Below are 12,572 nucleotides of genomic sequence, written 5' to 3' on the forward strand. Positions count from 1 at the left end.
CAGCAGCCCCTGCCTGGTGACAGACCTGAGTTTCTGTTTGTTGTACTGAGTCTATAAATTATCAAGAAAAGATGAAGTCATCCCTTCCTGTTCTGCCTCAGGGGGCCAGTAAGTGCAATGTGGTTTTAAAAAATTTTCATCAGACTCAGAAGAGGAAAAAAGTCTGGGTGCTTAATGGGTATGCCAAGTTGTTGGAAGGAGGTTTAGACTAGAGAGTCCTTGACAGAAATGCTGGGCAGAGCTGCTGAGTGTGACATCAGGGACCCCAGTGACCCCAGTGACCCCAGGACACAACACGCACATGTGACACAAACCAAAGAAACAATGCTCTAAAACAGGCTTTGCTTTGTTTTTTAATTTATGGAAATCTTGCAAAAAGCAAGGATTTTATTAGATAATTTTCTTATATTAGTATACAATTCTCCTCCTGATTTTCCTGAATCTGATGCGAGTCTAGACAGCCAATAGCCCAGAATTTGGGGGATGGGGGGTTCACCAGTGGTAAACAGGACATTTCTAGAACAGTTTTATACCACCTCACTCTCCCCAGAGAGAGGTCTCCTTCCCACTATGGCTGGTAACTCAGGGCAGAGGGCAGAGGCAGTGGGTCAATGGCTGGCACAGGCACATGACCTTTTTTGCCCTGGCAAGTTCATACAGGTCAGGTGAGTGGCCTCTTCCACACTAAAAGGATCAACAGAACGAATAAACACCAATGGCTGGCTAAGGCACAAAGGAAGGCACCACATGCTTCTCATTAGGAACAGAAATACGGTAACTATAAGAAGTCAAGCACTAGTCACTGAATGTGGGAAAGTGGCTGCCTGTCCCACAGGTGGAGGCTGTGCCTCCCAACAGTATACACGGTAGAGGCAGGAGGCCTCAGGTCAACTGGGTTTCAGAATGACTTGCCAAACTGGCAGTCACGGCAAGCCTCAGGGCCTCAGATCAGGTGTCGCACACTTATCACTTAGTGGCTGCGTGACTGAGCTACCTAACTTCTCTGTGCCTCAGTTTCTCCACCTACAAAATGGAGAGAATCCCATCTAGCTGGCAGGACTGTCCAAGGGCACAGAGTACTTCCATTACACTGCCTAATGGGACCTGGCATCTGGCAGTTATATGATTTATCTTGTCATAGATGATCCTAAATCAATGTCCAGTGACACTTTGGAAATAATGCTTATGGTAAATCCTCAAAGCACTGCACACAGCTGACCAGGCTGAGAATTTGAGAATCCAGTGGTTACTGAGGAATGAGACCTGGATCACCTGCGATTCTGTGACCACCCCTCTACTGATTTCCCAATTGCTCAGGTCAAAACGCTGGGTGGCACCTCGGCCTCCTTGTCAGCAATCTGCCCAGCTCTTCCTCCCACGCACACCCCAGCCCGGCCCCTCCTCACCCCCTGCTGTCACCACCATCACCTTGGTCCACCCTTCATTGCAACAATGGCCTCCCACCCTCTCTTTCCCTCCCACAGCCAGTTCTCCACCGAGAGCCACTTGTCTTTTCACACTAAAATCAGTCAACATCAGTCCTTGCCCCAAACCCTCCCCGGGCTGATCCAAGGAGGCCCTGCCGACCCTGCAGCCTCCCTGCCCGCCTCTCTTTCCCTTGGTCACTGCCCAGGCACACTGGCCTCGTTGCTGTTCCTCAAATATTCCACCCACTTGCCCGCAGCAGGCCCTCCCCGCTGGAATGCTCCTCCTACATGTAACACTATGGCTCATGCCCTGATGTCCTGCAGGTCTCTGCCCAAAGGTCACCTCCCCAAAGAGGCCCTCCCTGGCCACCCATCTAAAATAGCAGCTCTGGACACTTTCTGTCCTCCGTTATCTGGCTTTATTTTAATTCTTAACCACCACCTGATGCTTGTTTCTTGCTGTCTCCCTGAGGTCTGGGCCCTTCTCTGCCTTGTGCAACACTGTGTCCCCAGTGCCCAGAACAGGGCCTGGCACAAAACGGGCACTCAAAGCTCTTATGCATGAAGAAATGAGTGTAAGTGGAAGAGCAGAAGAGCCCTGGCCCTAGCAGCCAGCTTTACCTTTTTCCCAGCTGTGGGGCTGCTCTCTGCACTCTGCACAGGGCTCCTTTGGGGGCTTCGGCTTTCCTGGGGGACACACCTGCCCATGTACACACTGTAGTCTAGAAGCATCTTCTGCCGTACGCTGCCCACCAGCTCCTTCTGCTTCGGCTGTGACATGATCTCCTCCACGCTGCCTTTGCTGCTGCTGCGGCTGTGGGTCAGGTGCCCAGAGGGACTGTTGTGTCTGCTGTGCGCAGGCAAAAGCCCTGGAGCAAATAAGTGACGGCTGTTAATCCCATGAAGACAATGAATGCAAAGTAACCAGGCTCAGGAGAAAAGCAGCTAAAATGCTACCATAGGACTGTTTAAGAAGTATTTATAAGGTTATTCTCCACCCTGAAAAAATACCTTTTGCTTAATGACAGATAATTTTTAGAACAGTTTTTATTCCTTTCCAAGATCATTTAGGGTAATGGGAGTAAAGAAATACATCTGGGTAGGTACCTTTTTCTTTTTTCCTGGTGATCTTTTAGGAGATCAAATGCAGGACTGACACACCCCACATACTGGTGGACTTGTGATTGCTATCAGGGGCAAATAATAAATGGGCAGAAAGCTAATTAATTGTTCGTCCACAGCTCACAGCAATTCCAAAGATGCCATCTTTCGTTCAACAAATTATTCATAAGTACTTTCTCAGGGCCAACTCCATGCTAAAAAGAAGAATTAAGACATAATCCCTGCCCTTGAATTCAGACACCTAGACAGATAAATCACAATCTTCTGTTACAAGTGCTGTAACTGTAGCACGCACAAAAGACTCTAACGACAGAAAGAAGGGGTTGACTACCTCTGCCCAAGAGAGTGGAAAGGCGCTTCCCCAGAACTGACTTTCATAGTAGTGACATCTGGTCTGTCTTGAGGGGACAGTTGCCATTTTCTTGGCCCAGGTTGGGGAAGAACACTCCAGATAGAGAAAACAGCATACAAAAAAAGCAGTGACAGGGCACAGCATGTTTGGAGAGCAGTGAGAGACTCAGTGAAGTTCTATGCAGAGTACACAGGGCAGACGGACAGGAAATGAGGATGGACAGAGTAGCCAGGAACAGACTTCAAAGTGCCTCAAAAGCAACCCTGGATTTAATATTTACCCTGTTGCACTAGAGGAGCTTTAAGCATGGGAAGTGCCTGATGCTAACAATTTCATTTAGATTTACTCTGACAGTCAGGTGAAGGGTAAAGTGGTTAAAAATCAAATCATTTTATATATTTCTGAGAGGCTCCAGCCATCTGAACTGCAATGGCCCAAAGCCTCACACAGGGTCACACAAGCCATTTCTTAATTTAAATTTTAGCGAGATAATTTCTAGCACTTGAATATTTGAGATTTTACATTGTATAACTCATAGAAATAAAATTCCTTTATAATCCTTACTATCTTCATACCATTTTCATGTTCAGAATTATGTTTAAATGTTGGGATAAATGCTATATCAAAAACATTTAAAAAATAGATGAAAACTGGCCAGATGTGGTGGCTCAAACCTGTAATCCTAGCACTCTGGGAGGCCGAGGCGGGAGGATTGTTTGAGCTCAGGAGTTCGAGATCAGCCTGAGCAAGAGCGAGACTCCGTCTCTACTAAAAATAAAAAGAAATTAGCTGGACAACTAAAAATATATAGAAAAAATTAGCTAGGCATGGTGGTGCATGCCTGTAGTCCCAGCTACTAAGAAGGCTGAGGCAGGAGGATTGCTTGAGCCCAGGAGTTTGAGGTTGCTGTGAGTTAGGCTGACGCTACAGCTCTCTAGCCCAGGCAACAGAGTGAGACTCTGTCTAAAAAAAATAGATGAAAACTAAATGCAATGTGATATCCTAAATTGGATCTTGGAAGAGAAAAATGACTTTAGTAGAAAAACCAGTGAAATCCAAATAAACTCTACTAGAGTTTAGTTAATTAAAAAAAAAAAGAAGAATAGGCCAGGCGTGATGGCTCACGCCTGTAATCCTAGCACTCTGGGAGGCCGAGGCGGGTGGATCGCTCAAGGTCAGGAGTTCGAGATCAGCCTGAGCAAGAGCAAGACCCCGTCTTTACTAAAAATAGAAAGAAATTATCTGGCCAACTAAAATATATATAGAAAAAATTAGCCGGGCATGGTGGCGCATGCCTGTAGTTCCAGCTACTCGGGAGGCTGAGGCGGTAGGATTGCTTAAGCCCAGGAGTTTGAGGTTGCTGTGAGCTAGGCTGACGCCACGGCACTCACTCTAGCCAGGGCAACAAAGCGACACTCTGTCTCAAAAAAAAAAAAAAAAAGTCAAATGCTTTGGTTAAGTCCATAAATGACATGCCACTTTTGAAGTTGTTCTGGGTGGCCCCTGAGGATCTAAGGCAGTGTTTCCTGGTGGTCCTACACCCTCCCACTCTTCTGGGCTACTTGATTCTGAGCTTCAGTGCCTAGACCAGTAGACCACTGTATTTCTAATAGAAATATAATCTGAGCCACATATACAATTTTAAATTTTCTAGTAGCCACATTAAAAAGGTAAAAAGAAACAAATGAAATTAATTTGGATACATTTTATTTAACCCTCTATATTTAAAATATTATCATTTCAACATGCACCCAAAATAAAGTCATAATGAGATATTTTACAATCATTTTTGGGACTAAGACTTTAAAATCCGGCGTGCATCTTGTATTTAGAGCACATCTCCATCTGCACTGGCCACACTGCAAGTGTTCAAAAGCCACATGGGGCTGGTGCCTACTGTATGGGACAGCACAGGTTCAGACCTACCAGGAGAAGCAAGCAGTGGCTGGTGCTGAGGAGTTCTTACCCATTTGAATTTTATTTTATTCAATGTTAGGGGTTGAATTATGTCCCCCAAAAGATATGTTGAAGTACTAACCCCCAGTATCCAAGAATATGACCTTATTTGGAAATAGGGTCATTGTAGGTATAATGCATTAAAATAAGGTTATACTGAAAGTAGGATGGGCTCTTAATCCAATAGGACTGGTATCCTTATGAGAAGAGACAGAGACACACAGAGACAAAGCCATGAGACAATGGAGGAAGAGTTTAGATGCATGCAGCTGCAAGCCAAGGATCCACGGCCACCACCAGAAGCTAAAAAGAGGCAAGGAAGGACTCTAGGTAGGGTCTCAGAGGGAACATGCCCCTGCTAACACCTTGATTTCAGGCTCCTAGCCTCCTGTACTGTGAGAATAAATTTCTGTTGTTTTAAGCCACCCACTTTGCAGTATTTTGTTCCAGCATCCCTAGGAAATAAATATATTCAGTAATCTCCCTATTCATCTTGAGTTTTAGTGCTTTAGGTATTTCCAAGGGACTCCTTGGATCTCAGTGCTGGGATGGGATGAAAAGCTGGCATTGACACTGATATTATAGTCGGTCAGCAAAGGTGGCAGGTAAGGGCCCAGATTGTGTTCGAGAGGAAAGAACCAAAGCAATCTGAAGCACCATTTGAGACTCATGTAACCCACAGAACTCCACGGTCAACACAAAAGCCCTGTTAGAGAAAGCCCCAAAGTGGCTCCGTTCTAGTCTTTGTTCCAGATCCATCTAAGAAAGCTTTCCCTAATAACGCCCACACCAACCTTGTCCTTCTCTGATCTCCCACAATTATTGGTTGCACCATGCTTTTTAGTGCAGTAATTTGTGAACATCTGACTCACATAGATCAGTTTTGTCTAACAAGCACAGCACCTCACCGACAGGGGTGCTGCTGCTTTTTACTGGTTTTGTGTCCCTTTGCAGCGCCATCCCAGCTAGAGGTGAGCAAGGAGGTGCTGCATGGTTATCCACCCGAATGACCAGGATGTGACCCGAAACGTCAGCAGGCCTGAGGACTCTGCATTTCTATGGCAACCTCAGGCCTGGAGGACACGGTGTGGGTCAGGAGCTCAAGAGTGCCAGTCTGAAGCATCTCCCTGACTCACCTGCCTTCTCGTCACTGGGGTTCTTCTGTTGCTGCTTCTCTCAGAGGAGTCACACTATATAAAAGTAAAATATAATCCTAGGGAACCAGCAAAGGCTAATAAACATACATGTGCAAATGGATCCATCATTGGTTAAATGTTTTGGTACAAAGGGTTGCAGTGATCACCCTAAAAGGTAAATGAGTCATGAGAACACTTTAGAAGGCAGACAGTAATCAACCCAGGGTGGGCTTCCTTCCTTCCTGCTTGGCATTCTTTCTCTAATCCCCCTAAAGGCCCTTTAAAAATGCATAAGCATTTAGCACAAATGTCATTACCTGGTTTACTTCCAGAGACACCAGGTGGCTTCTTGATTTCCGACTTCAGCTTAGATGCCAGAATAAATCTCCTAAACCACTCCTCTTTTTCTCGGCCAGTTCTCCCAAAGAGATAGAGTATCTGATCTCGCTGGCCAGATCTTGCTCCCTCTTGAGGGTGGGGTGGCTTCTTAGGGTCCTCACTTCCCTCAGTTGGAGGCTTCTCTTCCAAAGTCTCCTTATCAGTCTGAGCCTTAGACATAAAGTCATCTTGTCGACCAAGCTCGATACAAATGGGGTACTTTTTATTCCAGATTCGTTTTCGAGCCAAACTTTTCGGTACAAGATATATCTACAGAGAAAGGGAAATGATTTACATACCAAGTAAAGACTGGCTACACTGTGCATTAATATTACACATAGTACAAATGCAAACTTTATAGAATTTTTGACTAAAATGATGAATGTGAAATAATTTCTACCACCTGTTTATAATATGACTATAGAAACTAGAATAAATTTTGGGGAATGACTTGTTATTCTTCAGAATCATTTCAGAAAGTAGATGTTTAAGAATTTGTAAGAGTTACAAACATCTGTGATTTTCAGGTAGCAGTACCACAATAATGTTTAGCTGATTATCATCAACTAAGTTTGGATATCAACTGAGTTTAATGACTCTGGGCCAAACTTAAGCTGGAAAAAAAAAAAAAAAAAAAGAATTATCATCCAGGATGGCAAGCTCATGTTAACCTTGAGTGTCAACCTCAAATTAAGAATAAATTTATACAAAAACTATTTTAAGTATTTCCATCATTTTGGGGATATCTAAAAATCATTCAGATGAGTTACAAGAAGAACAGAGGACCTATATATAGCTTTGAGGAATAAACAACTTACATTTCTCATAAAAATAAAAGTATATAATACTTTATCAAAATGTAGTTATTTTGCATATCCATAATTTTCACATTTGCAGAGCTTTCATTAGTTAGTGCTCTAGAACAACTACACATAGCTTTTTGTTTGACTGAAAGAATTATTATTATTATTATTTGTGGACATGGTTGTCTCACTATGTTGCTTGGGCTGGTCTTGAACTCCAAGGCTCAAGTGATCCTCCGGCCTTGGCCTCCCAAAGTGCTGGGATTACAGGCATGAGCCCAGCCAGAATTAACTTGAAAGGCAGAATTCTGAGTACATGATGTCCTCATTCCTCAAGGTGTGGTCCGTGGACAAGCAACATGAGTACCAACTGGGAACTCATGAAAATGCCAGCTCTTGGGCCCCACCCAGAGTTGCTGAGTCAGAATCTGCATTTAACAAGATGTCCAGGTGATTCGTATGTACATTAAAGTGTAAGAGGTACTGTCTTAAAGTATACTGATACTTATTAATGAGAAGCAAAACCAAAACCAAAACCAAAAAACCTTTTCAGGAGGGAAAAAAAGCAGTAAAACAACCAAGATTCCAATGTAAGCTCTCCTTCCAAAATTAGCTGGGCTCACCTTGCTGTCCGAGAGGTCATAGATTTTCTGGCTGATATAGGTGACCTCTGGCTTAGTTTCATTGTAGCTGGCCCTCCTGGATATATTTTTATTCGGCTTTGAAAGTCTTAAGATTCCACCCTCAAGTCGAACAAAGACTGAATGTGTCAAAGTTGCATGGTAAGTTTCTGGATCATAGTTGTAAATCTCATTCATCCATCCCTGATGAAGAAAAACTCCCATTAGTAAAATTAGAATAAACACAAATCTGATTTAGTGTGAAAATGACAAACACTGTTGTATTCAGGACACTGAAACCAAACCTGACAATAACACAGGTGTCAACTTATTGAGCACTAGAGGTGGCTAAGATAAGAGCTTAGCTGGAAGGATAATCAGGACTGGGGATTAATTTGATACATTTTTGATAAATAAAAAATCTGAATGGCAATGTCTATTATCCTAAACAAAAGGTTCTTTTTTTAAAGCTTACAAGCAAATCAGGAAACTCAAAAGTTTTGTTCATGTGACTGAGCAAGTCTCTCTGCTTGACCTCCTTTGCGAGTGAGTAATCCCACTCAGTCCAGCCTTCTTAATTAGCCAAACAAACGCTCTGCCCAGCTCAGCTGCAAACAAACTTTGAAACTTCATATTAATTTATGTTACCATTCTAGGACCCAGGGAACACCTAACATTCCATTTCTATCTCACTACAATATATATCTCATTGAAACCATGTAGTAAAGCAGATTATTATGAATTAAGCATTAAATAAATCATAAACATTAATATAATCCATAATATGTCAAAGTTTAAAGATATATAGAAACTTGAAAGAGTAAAATTGTGCCCCAGGTTCCCTTCACCCCCACTAAATGGATATAAATGTACTCACACACTGATTTTTAAAAAGAGCAAACATATTGAAATGTCCAGACAAAACACACACACACACACACACACACACACACACACAGAGCCCTAACACACCATAGAACTGTGCTAATGTCATAGCTATAATCAATATTCATCATTTAACACTCTGCCTGCCCCAAAGTATTTTTTCAGACATGGGTAGCCCATATCTCTTTAAAAGAAGTTCTCTAGGAAATTTTAATTGATACATTCCTACTCCCTTCTTGTTATAAATATCTTTGTAATGAGCAGAGAGATGCTAAAGATCACTACGCTGGAGCTGGGATTGCCATTCTTTTTAAGGAATAGCCATTTCCATGGTAAGCAAACATCTCACACTAAAGTCTTGAACTGAAAGCCTCTAAGAATGAGGACTCCTCAGAATTCTCTTTTATTTATTCATCCTTTTGTCAAACCATGCATTGAATCTATGTGCCAAGTAATGTCAGGAGTTGATACAAAGATAGATAGACAGACAGATTGACTGACTACAGTGCGGTGGCATCATCATAGCTCACAGCAACCTCAAACTCCTGAGCTCAAGAAATCCTCTTGCCTCAATCTCCTGAGTAGCTGGGACTACAGGCACACGCTATCATGCCCTGATTTTTCTATTTTTTGTAGAGACAGAGTCTTGCTATTGTTCAGGCTAGTCTCAAACACCTGGCTTCAAGAAATTTTCCCACCTTGGCCTCCCAAAGTGCTAGGATTACAAGTGCGAACCGCAATGCCTGGATAGATACATAGATTTTTAAAAAGGACAGGATCTTGACCCAAGGCTGCCCCAAAACAGTAGAGAAGAATTAGGTCTTTATTCCACTATCCTAGAACCCCACTAGAGTAACCATGAAAGAGAAAAGTTTTCAAAAAAAAGAGTACCTAAGTGTGAAGTAAAAATGGATAAATGTACCTCTTTGTCATGGGGGAAAGGGTGTGAAATTTATGAGCCAATTATACAGACTTGCACACCTCAGTAGATTTTTTTGCATGAGCTGAGGAGATCTCTTCCTCCTCCCAATGAGTCACTGCCAGGAACAGAGTCTATTCAGCAATACTGAATGAGCAAGCAGTGGCCATGGGAAGAGGGTATAATCTAGGTGCTTGTAAAAAAAAAAAAACAGCAATGATCAGAGCAATGAAATGAAAAGGAGACAAACACTGCAGATCACAGTGGGACCTGGAGTGGATGGTACGGTCAGGGTATTCGTTTGGGTGGATGTCTTTTTGCTAAGTGTAGAACTAAGTACATTCTTTGGTTCATAGTTTTTTGTATTTTTCATTGATCTGTTCTTATGGCGAATTACATTCATTGACTTTCAAATGTTGATCCATTCTTACACTCTCAGGATAAATGATGCATTTATTGGTCATGCTGGGCTGAAGTTGAATTGTAATAGCTCACAAGAGCTGATTCTACACATCTCTTCCCAACTCCATGTTCAGTGACTTCATGTTGGTGGCTTGCAATTGGCCAGGGTGGGAGTTTATCTACCATGGAAATAAATAGGCCTTTTCTAATATAAGCTTTTAATGCTATTAATTTCCCTCTAAGCACTGAGTAATTTTTGATATGTTGTATTTACAATTTCATTCAATTGAAAATATTTTCTAATTTCCCTCATGACTCTTTTTTTGGAACCATAGGCTGTTTAGAACTATGTTTAATTTCCAAATATTTGGGAATTTTTCAGATATCTTTCTTATTGATTTATAGTTAATTTCATTATAGTCAGAGAATATGCTGTATATAATTTCAACTCTTTTAAATTTGTTATATGGTCTATCTTTTCCAAGTGCACTTTAAAAATATGCATTCTGCTGTTGGGCAGAGTTTTCTATAAATACATTTGTCTTTTCAGACACAAACATGTTCACTAAAGATCTCCTGACACAGAATATACTTCTTATCTTCTTATCCAATTTGGCTGAAGAAAATATTGTCTTATATATAACAAGTTTACTAGGGCTAAAGTTCTAAAGACAACTAGATTAATGAAGAACTTGAAACAGGTATGATTTTTCTGGTACGCTTTAGAGCTGTGTTCAAGGCCAGGTTATATTTACTTGCATAGCTACTAAAACCAAGAAGAATCCATGGAGGGAAGGAAGTAGGAGCTGATGAAAACATCTTAGGGTCAGGGAATCAAACGGCAACTTGCCATCAGTGTCATTTATGCACATTTGGCCATATGGTCCCCTGTACGGGATTCCTCTTCTTGAATCATTTCGCTCTGAGTGTACATCTCTGGCTACCTGAATAGAGGCTACCTGAGGATAGAGAGCATGTGTGGTATACCCCTGTGGTCTATCATAACACCTTAGCTGAGATGGTCAACATTCATTTAATAACTATTTTGAATTATGATAATCATAATTTGATATAAGACAAATATTACTGCAACAATATATCTGTATAAAATATTTTTCATTAGTTTCTAGCTATGTAGGATCACAGAGATATGTAAAAAAGCCAATAGAATTAACACGATGCTGGAATTTTGGACAAAATTCCCAGCATTACACTTATCATCCACTCACCACCACCGAAGGGAAAAATGAGACAGGCATTATATTATGAAGTTGTTCTCAAATAAAAGGACAATCTCTGCAAAGTAATGTAAGCTGTGGAGAATTTTTCTTTTTGAAACTCCTGAGATTGTACAGGTTAATTATCTGATTTATGAGTAAGAGAAACTTAGTGATAAAAGGTTGTTTCTCTCCAATTGCTTTCATTTTGTCTTTCCTAAGTGAGAAAATGAAGAATTATCCAGAGAGGTGCTGTCCAATGGAAACTGAATGTGAGCCATAAATGTGAGTCATGAAAATATGTAATTTTAAATGTTCTAGTAGCCACACTAAAAAGAAAATAGCAGGTGAAATTCATTTTAACAATATATGTTATTTAACCCAAATATCCAAAATACTATTTGAACATGTAATCAATATTAAAAACTATTACTGATACTTTACATTCTTTGTTTCATACCAAGTCTTCAAGATCTAAACACTTAGAGCACACCTAAGCTCGAACTAGCTGTACTTCAAGTGCTCAACAGCCATGTAGGGCCAGTGGCTACTGTATTAGAGACTGCAATAGGGGCAGTTCTTGGATTTGAGCATTTTTAGCCCTAGATGCTTGGCTCAACCAGAATGGGCAAAATCTTCCTCTTTCCTCTTGGGAACAATTCTAACAACATGCAGTCTTAATGGTAAGATCCATCTAACTCAGTACACGGCAGTTTTATGTTGTTTTACTAGGTGCTTCAAATGAGAGAAGATAATCTAAGTAATCTCCAGATGAAATAGTCTATTGTAGAAATTTGAAGTCCTTTTTAAAAGCTAATCTGCACTATTAAAGACTCAAGAATATTAATAAAAGTAATCTAAATAAAATGCTTTTTTAAAACTCTGATAGTTCTAGAGGAAAATTATTAATAAAAGGTAATCAATTTATGGACAAAGTTTTAGCTTTGTTCTTTGATTTTTAGATTTAGAAAATAAGACACACGGGTATGTCTTGGGACACAAGGCACTATCAGCTCATTGGTTCACAGGACAGACATGCTCAGATGACAGCCATCACACTGTCCAATTTCTTTTGTCCCAACAAACTGCTGCCCAATTACTGCTCCTAGGAAAATCCATGTCCCTGCATAACAAGAGCAACCATTTCCACAGTGCTTTGGGGATTCGGTTTTTAGCCACAAAGCTGTCACTTGACCCAGCAGCCTGAGCTACTACCTTAGCTGAAGAGCAGCCGCCACAGAGTTCTTGCTGGGCTGGAGCCTGTGTCCTTACACACGACCACAGTTCTGAGGTGAGTATAAAGTTATCCTTCTTTGTGCACAGCTCTGACAGACACAGGTCACCCTCTAGCACTC

At 41.4% G+C, this 12,572-nt stretch overlaps 1 protein-coding gene across 2 annotated transcripts in view; it reads right to left on the reverse strand.

The window, feature by feature from the left end:
* Positions 1-12,572, reverse strand: part of TEX2 (testis expressed 2) — a 105,358-nt gene that overhangs the window by 36,455 nt on the left and 56,331 nt on the right. For both annotated transcript variants that reach the window (XM_069482779.1, XM_069482780.1), the window contains exons 3-5: positions 7,798-7,998; positions 6,311-6,641; positions 2,049-2,296 (exon numbers count right to left, since the gene is read on the reverse strand). In XM_069482779.1, coding sequence (XP_069338880.1) covers positions 2,049-2,296; positions 6,311-6,641; positions 7,798-7,998 — 780 coding nt within the window. The remainder of the gene's footprint in view (positions 1-2,048; positions 2,297-6,310; positions 6,642-7,797; positions 7,999-12,572) is intronic.

The sequence above is a fragment of the Eulemur rufifrons genome, chromosome 9 (assembly GCF_041146395.1).
Source record: "Eulemur rufifrons isolate Redbay chromosome 9, OSU_ERuf_1, whole genome shotgun sequence".
Taxonomy (NCBI): Eukaryota; Metazoa; Chordata; class Mammalia; order Primates; family Lemuridae; genus Eulemur; species Eulemur rufifrons.